The 18,619-nt window shown below is 36.9% G+C and overlaps 1 protein-coding gene across 11 annotated transcripts in view; it reads left to right on the top strand.

Moving 5' to 3' along the window:
- The window catches only part of LOC124595060 (mitogen-activated protein kinase kinase kinase kinase 5), a 307,956-nt gene that overhangs the window by 266,012 nt on the left and 23,325 nt on the right, over positions 1-18,619 (top strand). For all 11 annotated transcript variants that reach the window (XM_047133627.1, XM_047133632.1, XM_047133629.1 and 8 more), the window contains 3 exons: positions 3,505-3,709; positions 9,371-9,639; positions 15,468-15,660. In XM_047133627.1, coding sequence (XP_046989583.1) covers positions 3,505-3,709; positions 9,371-9,639; positions 15,468-15,660 — 667 coding nt within the window. The remainder of the gene's footprint in view (positions 1-3,504; positions 3,710-9,370; positions 9,640-15,467; positions 15,661-18,619) is intronic.

The following is an 18,619-nucleotide window of genomic DNA, read 5'->3' on the forward strand; positions in this document are numbered from 1 at the left end:
ACTTACAGCTTGCTAGTGGCTTTTCCTGCAGTAAATGTTATCATTTAGTCTTGTTGGCCGCCTGCATGGAATAAGTTGTAGTGAAATGAAATGTCGTGTGGCTAAGGCCTCCCGTCGGGTAGACCGTTCGCCTGGTAGTAAAAGTAGCCCTTGCCTCCAAACTGTAATATGCTGCACTTAGATCAACGAAAGTAACTGAAGTTTTGTGCTTCTTTTCTTATCCTGCTTCAATGAATGATGTTAATGATAAGACTTGATGAGTGCATCTCCATCCTGGTCGGAATCCAGCTTGCTCAACAGGAAGGATCTGAAAGATTACTGGACTAATTCAGTTGTATAGAATTCTTTCATTTAACTGACAAGTAGTGCTCAATATATGACTGGCTGGTCTCATAAGTTACCAGGTTTGAGTATTGCTGTGATTTTTAACACTTCATTTTTTGTGGGATTGAGCCACATATCGTAATGTCAGAGAACAAATCCGCCAGCCATCTTTTTGCATATTTCTCACAATGCACAAGTAATTTGGGATGTATTCCACCACTTTCCATTGTCTTTCCGTGCTTCAGAGTTTTAAGAGCAACCGAAGTTTCAGATACAGAGAATATGAACTTTATCCTTTGGTGCTCTAGATGTAGACAGAAATTGATGACATCCTATTAGCTGATGTATCACTGTTGTCACTTATTGTTATTTTGTTTTTACTTAACTTCTTTAGTAAGTACCATGCTTCTGTACTTGATGTTTGAAAACTGAATGACCCTATAGTCTCTATCCAAATAGTACACCTAGCTGTATCTAATACTTTAAACAAAGAATTTGTGGAACTTTACACAGCTCACTACCAGCTTCTATATGCTAGAAAAAGGAGGATCTTTCTAATACAAACATTATAATTTAAGAGAGAGTGATTTTGTATGCATATTCCTCAACTTAATTACCTCGCAACATATAGTTCATAAACTTTCCAATGTTTCAGTATTCTAATTGAAGTAAGATTTGCCTAACTAGGCATAGTAAGCACTTGTGTCAGCTTCAACCTTGTAATTTAATTTGGAGCTTCATTCATCTAGGCATTTCATCATATTTGATAACTGCTAGCCATGAAATCAAAAGAATATGTAGGGCATGCAAGTGCACTGAAGTGAATGTTTTACCATTTTGCAACAACAGTTCAAAATGTGTGATGGCATGTTGTATTGTTTGAAAAGAACATTGTTCTTTGCAAGATATCAATGTTAAGTGTTAAGTTTGTCCAGCAGTGAAATATAATACTTCCTCATGAGTATTCTGCCATCATGCGGGGAGTCTGTGAGCAGCACTCTGTGTGAATTCAGGGAAGTGGTAGCTATAATTTTTCCTGCAGGTGAAACTGTTTTTGCTTTCTTTGGTGCAGTTTTTCCTATTTCCTTCCACTGATGTTCCATCTCTGGTGAGTGGTGATGGAATTCATATTTCATCTATTGTTAGAAAAATTAGACAAACTCTCCTGAACTGCATTTAAACAGCTCCAAATGCTCTTTAGTAATGTTTATTTGAATGGACACAGCAACCATGAACAAAAAGATTTGTCATACAGAAAACTTCCTGTTAAATGTGGCAATTATATGTGGTAGACACAGCCATAAAAATCTTCGCATTTCGTGCAAGGTCACTTACTGTCAGCTTGTGGCCACTGAGTAAAGTGTTGTGAATTTTTGCCACGTGCTTGTTGGTCATATAGATTTTGTTGACATCCAGAATGCTCTTCCTCTATAACAAAACAATGGAAAGTCTTGGTTAGAATACCAGCAATATTGTGAAAAGGATAGACTGCTACTCATCGTAAAGCTGACACTTTGAGTTGCAGACAGGCACAATGAAAAGACTGTTGCACATTGAGCTTTTGGTTAAAGCTTTCTTCTGAAAAGAGAATACACACACTATGCACACATGACTGCTGTCTCAGGCGGCACCATCCAGAATGCCAGAGCAGCCGGAGATGATAGTCACGTGTATATGAGTTGTTCTTGCTTGTGTAGATGTGTGTGTGTAGTTGTTTTTCAAGGAGACTTTGGCTGAACACTCAGTGTGTAATAGTCTTTTCGTTGTGCCTGCTGCAACTCAGCATATCATCTTTATGGTGAGTAGCAATGTATCTTCCTCTTTAATGGGTGCATAACCATGCTTAAACTGAGCAGCCTATTTCAGAATACTTTATGATTTGTTTTGTACATGTAAACATTTACATTCTTGCCACAGATAGGCTACAAGACATTCATCTCTTAAGCAAATGTGCCATCTAGAATAATATTTTTAAAAGCTTACAGTATTTTGGCCATATTCACTCCAGACATTAAGCAATTCTCCTCTCAGATGCAATCATCTCCAGAAACTTCAAGTAGCCGTCGGCCACATGTCAAATACTTTTAATTTGTGGACAGCGGCTGCTAAAAGTTTCTGAAGATGCTTGGGTCTGATGAGTGAAACCAGTAATAAAAGCAATTTGTATGTGACTTGTGACTGCTCCACAATTATTTCTTACAGTTGATGTTCCCCCTTATAGTCAATTTCTGCCCTTTTTAAATTAAGCAATTTGAAGTGCACCTGATGGCCTAAACCCAAAAATTAGATTTCATACTGCAATAAATGTAAAATAATCTTATTTATCAACAAATAACTGAAGGAAGGCTGGAAAGCAATGCACATATTTTGAGGGAAGCAGCTTGTGACTTTTCTTGCAGGTAAAGTCCTAAATGTCAAACATTGAAAATTAAAACAGTAACTCAATACAGAGCTATTTTCACTGATGTCACATTGTTGCTCACCTTGCATTGACCTACAAGTATTGAAATTATATGCCTTTAGTCGGAGACAGCTTTGTTCAACTTTTTGTGTTAAAGCATAAATGTTTATTAGGAAGAAACAATAGCATGAAAAGGATAGCAACTAATCCCAATAAAGTAGAGATGCTGTGTAGCAGACAAGCACAATGAACAGACTGTCATAAAATGAGCTTTTGGCCAACCAGGCCTTCATCGGAAACACACACACACACACACACACACACACACACACACACACACACACACAACTCGCACCCACATGACCACAGTCTGTGGGTACTGAAGCCAGAGAACTGTGGTCATATGTGTACGAGTTTTTCATATTTGTGTGTGTGTGTGTGTGTTTTGTCTATTTCCAACAAAGCCTAGATGACCAAAAGCTCATTTTCTGACAGTCTTTTTGTTGTTCCTATCTGCAACTCATCATCTCCGCTATATGGGGAGTTGCAACTATCTGTTTCATGCTATTGTTACATTCCATCTGGATTTTCCATTGACATATTAGGAAGAAAATATGTACTTATTACTACAATCAGAGTAATTCTAAATTTCATGTTTTTTGTGTAATACTTAATTAGTGGCTGTGCTCCAATGCCATTTAGCCTTTTATAATATTTTCATGAAATTTACATAACCTCACCTTCTGCCTCTAGTTTCCATATTTTATTCATTTTCTAAGGTGTTCAATGGCTGTCCATTGCGTATACATTGTACTGCAAGTTGGATTCATCCGGATACAAGAGACCAACATATTCTAATAGGTGCAGAAGAAGGAATATACAACCTGAACTTGAATGAATTACATGATGCAGCCATAGACCAATTGTATCCTCGAAGAACCATATGGATGTATGTTATTAAGGACATACTAATGTCCCTTTCAGGTGAGAGCTGTTTTAAACTTTCATATTCTGGATGTTATATACTGGCTGTTCCTACTTGAGCTATCAGATCCATTTTTTGTGGTGTTCCCAAAGATTGTTTGGTGTGTGAATGTATTTAACCCAAAGAAAAATTACTTATGTGATTTCAGTTGCCAACAGTAAATATCATTTTGACATTTTTTGTAAAGAAAATGTTATGGCACTTGCCCATGAAAGCCAAAGGTCCAGAGTTCAAGTCTCAGTCCGGTACACAGTTTTAATGTTCCAAGAAGTTTCAAATGTTGTTTTGGTTGTAATTAAATGTATCCGCTTGTAATCTCCCCCCCTCCTTCCTTCTTACAACTATTGTCTACATTAAAAAGTGCCCCATCCAAGTAATTAATAAGCAAAGTCTTTTATAAAGATTTGAGAGGAGCGAAGATTACAATAAACTCGCAAGTTTACTTAGCTTGTCATGTTGATGTGGATCCAGTTCTTCTTGTCTAGGAGTCTTACTCATGAAGCTGAAAATTGAACATCGTGTCCTCACGGTTGGTTTGGACTAAATAAATTGGAAGATTGTTGTTGCAGAACTTTTTACGTAAATATATTTTCCATTGATTTTCTCACATTTTAGTATGTCATACAGTATTTTGATTTTTCACATTAACAAAGCCGAAATTACATTGTTCGCACCTAGTATACGAAACTTCCAATCACGTCAGCGGCAAGCTTACGACTCTTACACTGTGGAAATAACAATATTCTAAAAGGTTTACAATTTTTCTTAACAAATCAATTCCAGTAGTGCTCGAGACTGATAATCACTGAATGATTACATATCGTACACTAAAATCCAGTTTTCATTGCAAATATAAGTTCTTAATGACCAGTCTTTTATGAAAGATTCTTAATAATGATTGTTTAAATTAAAAAAAAAATTACAAATTATTCTTTTTCATCTTTGTTTTATGCTTCTCGGAAATGCTTGTGGAACGTACATCTTTGTTTTAAAATTCACCATGTCTGGGAATCAAACCTGGGCAACCTAGATGTCAGGCAAACATTCCACTACAGAGCCACACAGCCTGTTGATAAAACAACCTCACTTCTAGGTATTAATGATGGTCACAAAACTTCAAAGTCGATTGTCTTGAACATTTTGTAGAATTGCATCAAAACAGTTTGGCAGATTGTTCTGAACTTCACGTACCATAAATATAAAAAAATACCAAACTCCAATTGCTGTGTGGTCTCCTTGTCAGTTCATCCCACTTAGCAAGTCTTGTAATCCTCCGTATGTGTTACTACTACTTACAGTTAAAGTATGTCTAGATCATTACAAAGTCCCCTCTAGCTTGTACTGTAGCTTAGACTAAGACCTCTCAGGAGATTCTTATTCCAGTATGGGGAGAAAGATGATTCTTCTAACCAGATAACATGTTTATGAGCTATATTTGGCAAGTAAGAGTCAAATGCTAATATTTAAATTTTGGCAGTTTAGAACGAAGCTGTGAGAATGCAGTGCCATTTGTTGATCATTTATGAAATCACAGAAGCTATGGTTTTAATTCAGTTGTCATTTCACTATTGGTGATAGCAAACAACAATGGCTTTAAAATTTTTACTCCCATCAGTTGGAAGTGTTTGCTGTAATTTTTTGTTTGAAAAAGGATCTGCAGCTGATCATTTCCATCAAGAGTTGTGATTGGTTTATTGATCTGCAGTATGAGTGAAGGAAAGGAGTTGAGACATTAATAGTCGCCATACATATGTGCAAGATGTTGAGCAGAATGGAAGCTCCAATATCCTAGCCAATTGAATTGTGCAAAAAATTGACAAAAAAATGCTGATCTGATGATGATTGATGATCAATTTTATGGCTAGTGAATTTCCAAATGTTGGATGCACCACCATTCAGACAATTTTGTAAAAGTCACCACCATGGAAAACTGTCATCCTGGATAATTCTCCATAACAATGCGCATTCACACACTGCTGTCTAGACTTTTAAAACTTTTAGACTCCTCACTGTACAGTCATGACCTCACATGCAGTCACTATCACCTCTTATTGTGCCTGTACCAAAGACTTGGTGAAAAATGGTTTGAAGATCACTGCCAATTCTCTGTCAGATAACATCTATGCAGAGGAATTGACAAAGCTAGTGCAACATTGCGAAAAGTGCTTAGGAGGGAGCAGTGACCATGTACTTGGTCTACTGCAAGCAACTGTGCTCCAAATCTCCATTGTATGCAACACCCTTCAGATTACTCATTTGAAAACAGATTGGTGAGTTCCAGTGTTTACATCTCACAGAAATTCTTACCTTGCTTGGCAGTGTAACTTAAACTAAAAGCTGAGACACACGCTGTTAGTCTTGTCTGCAATGAATGTTTTCCCACGACATTCTTAAATAAGTGCTTGTAGTTATAAATTGTCTGCCACTGCTTGAGCATTATTTGTTATACCAGGAAACAACAACACACTGTTCACTATCTGTCACATTGACTGTGACAGGCACTTTGTCACTTTCATAGACACCCTGTACACCTTTCATTGTGTACTTTCAAAGCAGTTGTCCCATGCATCACATTGTCACACTTAATATTTATTTATTTATTTATTTATTTATTTATTTATTCCATGTGATCTGGTGGTACACAGTGTGTTGCAGATGTCGGAAAATATCATTTAACATTGTTAACATATATTAACATAGGCCTATAGTATCCTAATGTATTATATTGCTCAATGTTTTCAATTTAACACAAACAGCAAGATTACTGTTCTAAGTATTCATTTACAGAGTAAAAACACTGACACAACAAATATGACTTCACGGCTTTGCTAAATTTTATGTTGTCTTCGATGGACTTGATACTAATGGGAAGATTGTTGAACGGTTGGAGGCCCGTGTGGAAAGCTCCCGTTTTACACAGTTAAGTGTTTGTACGTATAACATGCAGGTTTGCATTTTTCCTGGTGTTGTGTTCATGTATTTCATTATTTTTTACAACTCTGGGGTCAGTTGGCACTATGTGGTTTCTGAAAAATTTTAGAGTCTCAAGGAAGTAGAGGCAAGGCAGTGTAAGGATTTCCAACTTTATGAAGGTGGGTTTGCAGGAGACTCTGGGTTTGCTCCCAGTAATAATCCTCATTGCTCTCTTCTGGATCCTGAATGTGCTCAGAGCAGTTGGAGAATTTCCCCAGAATATTACACCATATTTTAGGTGGGCTTGTATGTAAGCGTAGTACGCACTGGTTAATGTTTTCAGGCTAGCACATGTTTTCAGTACTCTCAATGCATTGAAGCCAGTACAGATCCTGGCATTTACCTTTCCTGTATGTGTGTTCCATTTCAGGTTATCTTGAACCCACAGACCCAGGAATTTGAAAACAGTGTCGGTATCTATTGACTGCTTATTTACAGTGACAAATGGCTGAGAGGAATTTGCATTTTGTGTTGTGTGAAAGTTCATGGAAGCTGTCTTTTTGGTGTTGATAGTTAATCTGTAAGCGACATGAAGTTACTGATTGCTTCCACATGCCATATGATTAATGTTTTGACTAATGAGCTTCTGAAGACTACCTTTGTGTTCGATTTGGAGGTTTTATGGGGAACACATGCTGAGCATTATATCAAGTGGCCAAATGTGAAGTGAAGCTATTTATAATTTGGAGTACGAATGGATTGCATAGAATTGGCAAACATCTCATTTTCTACCCCTGCTCTTCTACTCCATCCTCCATCATGTTGCGTTGTTTATTTCTATTTTGCAGTTTTAGTCTAAGTTCCTGTTTGACTTTAGGGTCCTTTAGCTGTAAAGTATCAAATCACTTGTTTTGTATGTCAGATTTTGTCTTTGTAGCTGTGATTTTCAAGTGCAATTTAGCTAGCATCAAATGGCGGCCACTGCCTGGTTTCCAGCACTTACAATTATTTCATCCATTTCACACTGAAGGAAAAGTGATTGATCTAATTCTGTGTCCAGTGGGTGCTTTGTTTTGCGTCACTGGAACAACCATACAAACAAGAAAACTTGAAACCTGAAACCTAATTTGTGTTAGCTCGAGTACAAGACCTGTTATACTTTTTATTTTTAATCATGGTTTTGTCTTTGATTCCACATTTTTTGTTACTTTGTATGTGGTTCTTTATTTTTAGTGACACACCTAACATTTACAAAAATTGCAATTACCAGAAAGAACCACCTGAATGAATCCAAACTTGGAAGATTTGTGGAACAATGTGCTTAATCTTGCAGAGATGTGACATACATTTAAACCCATCAACACCTTTCCATGTGAGACAGAAAAGCCCATAAGACGTCAAGCAATTCAATGAAGAACTGTTATGTGAAGTGAAAACATGAAAGTAAAGTGCCAGCATCAAATCATAGGCATATGTCTGAGTTCAAGAGAGGGAGAATGATCAGTTCCCAGGAAATGGGTTTGGGAAGAAGAGGGTTGTACGGAGTGAGGGCAAGACTACACACCATGGCCATGGCATGGAATGACCATCGTCTTGTCCTCGTGATCATAACAGACCATAAAGCTTTATCAACAGTATTGGCTGAACACTGGATCTGCTCAACATGTACAAAGCTCTGTGTGAGGAAGTGGAACACCATGAGCTGTGGGCTGGACTAGTGGTATACATGCCCCTGACTGGTTTCTGTCGTGTAGAAACACAAATACATGATACTGGAGAGTGCAGATGATTCTGGCGCTAGTGTTCCACGTGGCAAAATGGTGCTTTCAGGTGATCCTCACATCCACTTATTCTACAGTGATGACCATATATGTGTTAGAAACTTCCATGCTGACCTCAGTTTAATATCCTGCTTTTTGTAACAGGATTTTGGCCAAATGTGTATTGTGTATGTTTGATGTGTCGTTGGACCTGAAATTTGATTTTGACTCCTATGTATCCAGAGAAGTCTCAGTGTATACCACAACGTGAAGACGGGTTTAGATTCCCGGGCACTGTCTGTCTTTCAGGCAACTTGCCATATTTCAGCAGGATAATGTCCAGTCAAATGAGACAGAATATTCAAACCTAATTTGTGGAATTTCGCATATTACTTATCCCAGGCCTGCAGATTTGCCTCACCTCTTCACTACTTCTTCGTGCACCTCCAACAACCACTGTTGATTCTTAGTGGATTTACATTCAGACGGTGCGGAGGAAGAAATGGCAGGAAGGTATCCGTGCCCTCTATGATTTTATTGTGCAGCTTTGAGAATCTCTCATAGCAGGGCAAGCAGGCATTTCATCCCATATTGAATTTTCTTGAAATCTGAGATCATGTTCAGTTCTCTTATCCTGATCATTTTTGTATTGCCATGTATGTAATTTGTTGTATAAAGTTCATTTCAGTGATATGCAATCTTCTTAGCAAAGTGATTTTCGCAAAAATAAGTGTAAATACAAATGAATGATTCAAGAATTATTTAATAAAGCCTTTGCTGTTCTAAATGCATTTTATTGCTCTTGGAATTTTGTGTTTCATGTGTTTTTTTTTAATGGAATTATGTTTACTGAGGTATGCTGCAGGACCTCTAGTCACTAATTAAAGTAATAATCAAAAGTTCTTCCTTGTTTGTGTATGTAGTAAACCACGATATTACTAGAAGTTGAACTGAATATTGATGTGTTTCCTTTCTTTTAATGTATAGGTAAAACACCGCAACTATATCGTCATGACTTGCTGGCCCTTCAGAGCAAACAAACACACAGGTTTTCTCTACATATGAACAAAATTCCAGAGAAACTAGTCCCACGCAAGTTTGCGTTAACAACAAAAGTTCCAGACACAAAAGGATGTACAAAATGCTGTGTGGGCAGGAATCCATATAACGGGTACAAATATCTTTGTGGAGCAATGCCTACAGGAATATTTCTGATGCAGTGGTATGATCCACTGAATAAATTTATGTTGTTAAAGGTAATCTGCATTTTACTGATGTTAGCTATCATGTTTGTATTGTCTCCCTCACAAAATTGGTATGTCTTGGTTGGTTAACATTTGGTTTTTCATATTTTGGCCACACGTCACCAGTTTCGTTATGTTTTTTAAAATATTTTTTATACAATATCTTTTACTGTTTACTAGTGCAGTTAACATCCCTGGAGGATTCAGCTTTAGTATAATCATGTCTTTAATTCATAACATACATGGTCACAGTTATAATTTTATAATGGAAAGACAGTTTTAATGATATTTTCTTTGCAGAGATATAAAATTTTACAATTTCCATTTTTTAAACAATATAATTGCCTCTACAGTGTAAAGTTGTCATTTTCTTGTATGTAACAGAAATTATCATCCTTACATTCTGCACTCATAATATACTAGCTGAATCGAGTTATTTATATAGTAGTAGTGTAGCAGCTACTTTGTTAGCCTCAAGTTGGGTAACAATTTCTGTACTGGTGTGTGACCCCACCTTAGGTACCAACTGTGTTGTAGCCCTCCTGTCCGATCACCCATTTGGATTATTGTTGGGCACTATACTGCTGAGGTAAACCAACAACAATCAGATGTATGGTGTTGGAAACAAATACATGAAGGAAAACAGGCTGATAGGGAGCCACAAGTTAAAACAAACAAATTCAGTATTAATTTTTATTTTAAATGAAACAAGAAACTTAAACAATTGCCCAGCACCTTTCCAGCTGCTAAATCTTGCTGAGAGAAAAAATGCTACATTAATTATTTTATATCCAATTGCATTATGCATAAAAATTTTAGCTGTCAGATAGTTAAGTGTGGTATGAATCCAGATCATAATCTTTATTGCACATGCAGTCCTTTTTAATCTTTCAGTCTCTCATGTTGTGTGCCTCGTGGTTCAACGTTTTTCCTCTATTTCATACCATTGGTCAGAGTGAATATGTAATTACTTCTCCTGGAGTTATTGCTTATTATCTTCCATCTGTGCAATTCATTGTATTTCACCTACATGTTGGAGAAGGGGTATGCTTGGTGGTTTATGTCAGTTGCCAGGCATCGTATATCTTCTTGTACAGAAAACATCAGCTACATTCAGGGCTAGGCTTTAGTTGTAAACCACAGTGTCTGGTATATAATACAGGGTTATTACAAATGATTGAAGCGATTTCATAGCTCTACAATAACTTTATTATTTGAGATATTTTCACAATGCTTTGCACACACATACAAAAACTCAAAAAGTTTTTTTAGGCGTTCACAAATGTTCGATATGTGCCCCTTTAGTGATTCAGCAGACATCAAGCCGATAGTCAAGTTCCTCCCACACTCGGCACAGCGTGTCCCCATCAATGAGTTCGAAAGCATCGTTGATGCGAGCTCACAGTTCTGGCAAGTTTCTTGGTAGAGGAGGTTTAAACACTGAATCTTTCACATAACCCCACAGAAATAAATCGCATGGGGTTAAGTCAGGAGAGCGTGGAGGCCATGACATGAATTGCTGATCATGATCTCCACCACGACCGATCCATCGGTTTTCCAATCTCCTGTTTAAGAAATGCCGAACATCATGATGGAAGTGCGGTGGAGCACCATCCTGTTGAAAGATGAAGTCGGCGCTGTCGGTCTCCAGTTGTGGCATGAGCCAGTTTTCCAGCATGTCCAGATACACGTGTCCTGTAACGTTCTTTTCGCAGAAGAAAAAGGGGCCGTAAACTTTAAATCGTGAGATTGCACAAAACACGTTAACTTTTGGTGAATTGCGAATTTGCTGCACGAATGCGTGAGGATTCTCTACCGCCCAGATTCGCACATTGTGTCTGTTCACTTCACTATTAAGAAAAAATGTTGCTTCATCACTGAAAACAAGTTTCGCACTGAACGCATCCTCTTCCATGAGCTGTTTGCAACCGCGCCGAAATTCAAAGCGTTTGACTTTGTCATCGGGTGTCAGGGCTTGTAGCAATTGTAATCGGTAAGGCTTCTGCTTTAGCCTTTTCCGTAAGATTTTCCAAACCATCGGCTGTGGTACGTTTAGCTCCCTGCTTGCTTTATTCGTCGACTTCCGCGGGCTAAGCGTGAAACTTGCCCGCACGCGTTCGACCGTTTCTTCGCTCACTGCAGGCCAACCCGTTGATTTCCCCTTGCAGAGGCATCCAGAAGCTTTAAACTGCGCATACCATCGCCGAATGGAGTTAGCAGTTGGTGGATCTTCGTTGAACTTCATCCTGAAGTGTCGTTGCACTGTTATGACTGACTGATGTGAGTGCATTTCAAGCACGACATACGCTTTCTCGGCTCCTGTCGCCATTTTGTCTCACTGCGCTCTCGAGCGCTCTTGCGGCAGAAACCTGAAGTGCGGCTTCAGCTGAACAAAACTTTATGAGTTTTTCTACGTATCTGTAGTGTGTCGTGACCGTATGTCAAAGAATGGAGCTACAGTGAATTTATGAAATCGCTTCAATCATTTGTAATAGCCCTGTATTTGTTGAGTAAAAGCCTCTGTAGGTGTATGAGGAATGTGGCAGGTTGTCCTTGGCTCCAGAAGAAAATCATTTTTATGGACAGGTGTCAAGGAAGAAGTGTTGGTAGGCCATGATTTTATGGCTGCCTTGTTGATGCAGGTGTTCTGATATCTGCTTCCACTAAATACTGTTGTAAGAGTATTAGCACCATAGCAAATGTTTGCAGCTCTCCTTGGATTGAGAAAATTGTGGGATTTTGTAGCTATCGAGGATGGAATGTTGGTGAATTACAATTTTTTGACTGCCTTGTCAAAAATTTTGTGGAGGAGCCTTTATAACTATTTTCTTAAAGTAGGCCTCAAACAATAAAGCTGTTATTACAGTTGTTCTACTGTGTGTTGAAAAGCTTTTCCTCATAATCAAATCCCATAAGTGAGATCTCGGGTCAAGCGTATCTGGTAATTATTTGGGCAATTAGAAGATGACTACAGTAATCTCAAAAGAGTACTGGAAAATTTACATTGTAGCCTCCAGATGAGCAAGTAAAATTCTGCTTCTGTGTATGCTTCAACCTGTTCATTTGTGCAGTGTACAAAAGAGCATAGTTTGACATAATTGTTGGTCATTTTTCAACAAGAGGTGGCATAAAAGGAGGTTAGAATATTAGTGGTACAATTTTTCTGATGGAGAGACACTGGTTTAGAGTTGCAAGGAAATCTTGCTGCTCAGAGAAGTCTGCTGTGACATCAGGTGGTCCTGATCTTATTGTATATAACTTTATCCATTATGAACTGTTTGGATTGCAGACAAACTTTCTTCATTGTCAGTGAAAAGAATGTTGCTTCTGTGTGATACAAGTAGAGATAGGCTACTGTGTGCTTTACCAAGTAATGCTTGGGCATACTTTAAAGAAATGGGAAATTACCATAAACCCCAAAAAGTTTTTCTTCCTCACCCTCCCACCAGCACCAAATAGTGAATGAATGTTAAAATTTGTTTTAATTGTAAAGTGGTATGCAATTTATGGTGTACCTCCAGTCGAAGAAGTAAGTGAGGTGATACAGCAGTTACGGCACAGGGAGGATTACAAGTAAGCTGGGAGAGAGGAAATGGAATTCATATACAAATCCAGCAATCTGGATTTAGAGTGTCTGTACAGCGATCTAGATTCAGGTTCTCTATTGTTTACCAAACTCATTTAAAGTGAAACGTAGGAACATCACCTTTCAAAAAGACATGACCAATTTTATTCCTCTTCGTAGATCTATCCAGGCTTGTGCTCAGTCACCTGTGATCTTGTAACAGATCAGACATTAAATTATAATCTTCCTTTCTTTCAATGTTAAGTAAATACTTAAAATCATCTATGCCAAGATCAAATCCGATCGTTGGTTCTCATTACAACAAAGCTCTAATACGTCAATCTGAACTTTCTACAACAGTCTTCATAATTGTTGAGCACCCTTCTTAATGTTCTGATCTTGGCCATAGAGCTCTGTTTCATTTCTGGAACTGAAGTCTCAGAAGAAAAATGCTGATTTCCGTGAATGAAGAACTCCTGCTGACATGGGATTATAAATTTGTCTATTAGAATAAGTTTGAAAACTTTTTTGTTGTTGTAGAATGAAGAGATGTATTGAACCTTATAGATTTTGTTTTTAAAAACAAATTTAAATAAATGGGGCTACACTGTAAAGCTTCCTAATGTTTTTATACAAAAAGATTTGTATTTTTCATAGTTTTTGTTGAACTGCAAGCTTCATTCAGTAATTATTCCATTGTAATTTTATAACAACATAATCTAATGTAAAATATAATTTAACACTGCAATGTTTGGCTTCAAATTTTAGGTTGTGGCCCATAAATGATAAGTTTTGTTTCCGACTAATACTGTGTGATTTGACATTTGATTTGGTGTTTTAAGTTTTGATCTTAATTAATTTGAACATCAGCCAGTGTCAGGGTGAACAATGTTGAATTTACATTAAGCTTATCTCACGACCTTGGTCTTGACCAGACTGGAATATAATAGAAGTTTGTTATCTCACAACATACAATTTTAAGTCATTGATTTAATTTACAGGTGACTCATCAAAACATAAAAATGGATTTACATTTAACAGGTGTTGTTAATATAATATACTGTACTGGATAGATAATTTTAAATAACAAACTTTAATCATAAGTACATGTTCTCTCCAGCTCCAATTTTCAGATCGTCCTTCACCAACTCTTCTCTTAATAACAAAATTTCTACACCGGTTTGTCTTATAAGCATTTTCTCAGCGATTCTAAATTAATATTAAGACATGTTTTCTTTTTAATTTTGTTATAAATTTTCACGCCCATATACTGTGGAGTTTGAGCATAAAGTTTTAAGTGATGAGTAAGCAACAAAAATAATTTTGGTTCCTGGTGTTGTAATCGCGTTGAAATTGATTCATTACAAATAAATCAGGGTTTTTGTACAAATTGATTATTTCAAAGATGTAAAGTGAAGGAACACTAGTATACTTTGATTTTTTAGAAGTGGGTGACATGATTTTCTTCAGTTTTACATTGTGCATTTTTCTAATGATGGTTTTCGAAGTGTTAAGATTCCATACATATGGTTCAAGCTATCCCAAAACATAGTGTTTGTTTCCACACATTGCTCTCATTGTGGTAATTGGGCATAGGTGATTCGGTATTACCTGTTCTCGACTTCAGTTAGATGTATAACTTCGTAGGATGGATAACTGTGATGAATGTTTGTGAGATACATAGCAGTGTCAATGTTGTTATGAATGAGCATGTAATTAAACAAAAAGCACTGAGTGAGGTGGTACAGACTTTTAAAGTTCTGAAATTGTATTTTGCTTAATTTTGGTGCTGTAATTTGCCTCACAGTCCTGATGTAGGTTTTATGTAGTTTCCCCAAATTACTTCAGGCAAATGGCAGAATATTTCCTTTAATAAAGCCATGGTCTTCTTCCTTCACTGTCCTCCTCAAGCTGAGCTAGTGATACAGTGCTAATGGTATTTGATGCAGGAAAATGTTTCAATCTAACTTGTATTTCTTTGGAAGAAAAGTAGATGATGACCTTGTGTTTATCACATGAGATCTACTTAAAATTTTTCATCAGTATCTTCCTCTTTTCTTGATGGATGGAATGCTTCAGGTGGTTTAATCCACACATCAGGGCACATTGGCAAGAGTCACATTTACCCCACTGGATAGGCATAGCTCCGCTATTGAAATTTCATTTCCACATTTGATTGTGAACCATTTAGCATTCAGCTGGATACGTGCATGAGCCTATTTGCACCATCTTCTCACTTTTTCAGGTGTTTTATAATGACTTACTTTTGTTTCAGCATTCAGAATTCCCTTTGCCATCACCACTGTCAGTTTTTGAAATGATAATTACACCTGAAATGGAATATCCGATGGTGTGTGTGAGTGTGAAGCAAGCATATGAACAAAATAGACTTAGACTGGATTTAATAAACATGAACTCAGGTGCAAGTTGGTTCCATAGTGATGAACTAGAAGATTTAGACGGAACAGGTATGAACACCTAACTTCTATAAAATTTTTGTGTAATCAGATTTGCGGAAATGCTTCTCATGGATGGGTTCATGTGTGTAGCAGCACTGATACGAACTATTACTTCCCAATATATTTATTTCTTAGTGAAATTTATCATGATATATCTCCTTTTGAAACCAGCTGCCCAGTTCACAGAATCAATACTAAAAATAAGAATAATCTTTGAGTGGCTTTAGAGTCGCTTACCTTGGTCCAGAAAGGTATCCATTATTCAGAAATGCACATTTTCAATAACTTTCCAATAGCTTTAAGAAGTCTAATTACTAATAAAGTTCACTAAGCTTGAGAAATTTCATAATAGAACTAATTGCTGTGTATATATTATTAATAATATCAAATAGTGTGAGTGTTCATTAATATGACTGCATTGGACCATTCCACATGTGATTTGAGCATATCTCATTTTTATATGTAATTATTATGTATTCTTGTTTTATAACATATTCAACATCCTAGGGGGATTTGCTCACTGTAGATGTATGGAACATGCCTACACTCCAGACAAACCTGTTCAGAAGAGACTTCCTGACACTTAGTTCTATGTTTGATGTTAACAAATTCCATGTTAAAATAATAGATAAAAAATAAATGATTATGCCCTAACTTGACACCAGCTTTTGCTAATGTGGCACTTAATGGAAAAAGAATGTCTTATAACATGTTGACTCTTAAATGCTGTTTTCTGCAGACGCTATTTAATCTTCTCAACATCATTCTCCATTTATTATAATCTGTTACAAATTAGTAGTCTGACTTTTTTCGATTCCACGATTTTTGACTGTCTGGTTACACTGCCTGACATCTGGCATCACTAGATATGAACAGTTATTTCAGATAACACTAAAATTTGCCTCTGGATATACTTATAAAAATGAACAGAGAATACATTTCTATTAGTATTTGTTCTTATCTGGTGCTCCACTACATATGAATTATATGTCTACTGCCAAAACTAATTGTTCTCAGCATGCACATGTTGTTGATGATCAATTAGTGTTCATTAAAAAATTCATTCCAGTTTGGTGTGATATTTATTAAAAAGTAATACATATGAAGCAGTAGATACTGTGTTCCACAATGAATTGTAACTGGACAGACTTTTTTTACACAGTTTCTTGCCAATAGAAATTAATTCAGTGTTTGTGAACCTGCTTCTTCATGTTGTTGCTGAGGTTTTCGGTCCGAATATGGTTTGTTGCAGCTCTCCATGCTAAAGTATGCCGTGCATATCTCTTCATCTCTGCATAATTACTGCAAATTATATTGATTTGAACCTGCAAACTATAGTCAAACCTTTATCTTCCTTTTACAGTTTTTACTCCACACACTTTCCTCATTTACTGAATGGGCAATTCATTGGTGCATCAGGCTGTTAGTTAGCGACTGATCCCTTCTTTTAGTCCTGTTTTGCCATAACCCCCCCCCCCCCCCCCTCTGTCTTGTTATTCAGTCAGCACATCTAATATTCAGAATTTTTCTGTAAGACCACATTTCAAAAGCTTCATTTCTCTTCTTGTCTGCACTGTCTATCATCTGTGTTTCACTTCCATACAAGCCTACACTCCAGGCAAATATCTTCAGAAAAGATGTTCCAACAGTTAAATTTGTATTCAGTGTTGACAAATTTATCTTTTTTCAAATATCCCTATCTTTCTACTGCCTGTCTGTATTGTATGTCATCTCCACTTTGACCATTGTCAGTTATTAGGCCTCTCAAACAACAGAACTCGGCTACAACTTTTTCTGTGTCATTTCTTAACCAGTTGCCTGATTTAATTTGTTACATTACACTACCCTTATTTCACTTTTGTGAGAGTCGTGTTATAACCTCTTTTCGAGACATTATCCACTCTGTTCAATTGATCTTCTGTGTCCTCTGTGGTCTCTGTCAGAATTACAATGTCATTTCCAAACCTCAGAGATATAATTTCTTCTCCGTGAGTTTTAATTTCTTTACAAATTTCTCCATGATCTCCTTCACGGCTTGCAGAATATTCAGCTTAATAACATGAGTGATTGACTACGAACCTGTCTCGTTACCTTCTCAACCACTGCTTCACTTTCACACCTTTCAACTCATAATTGCAGTCTAATTTCTGTGCTAGTACCAAATAACCATTCACTCTTATAATTATTCTTTCTGCCTTCAGGATTCCAGACAGTGTGTACCTGTAAACACTGTCACAAGTTTTCTGTAAATTTACAAATGCTACAAATGTAGGTTTGCCTCCCTTGATTCTTTCTTCTTAGGTAAGTTGTAAAAGCAGGAGTGTATCAAAAGTCCTTACATTTCTCTGGAATGGAAACTTGATATTCCCTGAAGTTGGATTCTACCAGTCCTCTTATTCTTCTGTAAATTTTTTTTTTTTTTTTTTTTCCTCAATATTTTGCTGCTGTCGCTTATTAAACTGATGGTTCTGTGTAACATCCACATCTGTAGCATTTCCCTTCCTTTGAATTTGAACTATTACGCTCTTTTTGAAGTCTGAGAAGATTTCACCTTGCATAGCAGATGGTGTATTTTTTTGTGATATGTTCTTTACCAAGGATCTCTGTAATTCTCAGGGAATGTTGTATACCCCTGGTGCTTTGTTTCAAGGTAGATCTTTAAATTATCCATCAAATTATTCTCACAGTTTCATTTCTTCCCTGTCCTCTTTGTCTGCTTCTTCTTGCCTTTCCATAATATTGTCTTCATGCTTATTTCTTTTGTATGGCCCCTTTGGTAATTTCCTTTCTACTTTTCAGCTTTCCCATCTCTGGTTTGCCATCTCAGCTTTACTTTTCTCCAAAGGTTTCACAAATTTTTCTATATATGGCATCTACCTTTCTTATTGTCATGCATGCTTCTACAGCTTTATATTTCCCTTCTAACAATTCCTGGTGTGCCACTTTGCACTTTCTTCCAGTCATATTT

This window comes from Schistocerca americana, chromosome 2 (assembly GCF_021461395.2).
Source record: "Schistocerca americana isolate TAMUIC-IGC-003095 chromosome 2, iqSchAmer2.1, whole genome shotgun sequence".
Lineage (NCBI taxonomy): Eukaryota > Metazoa > Arthropoda > Insecta > Orthoptera > Acrididae > Schistocerca > Schistocerca americana.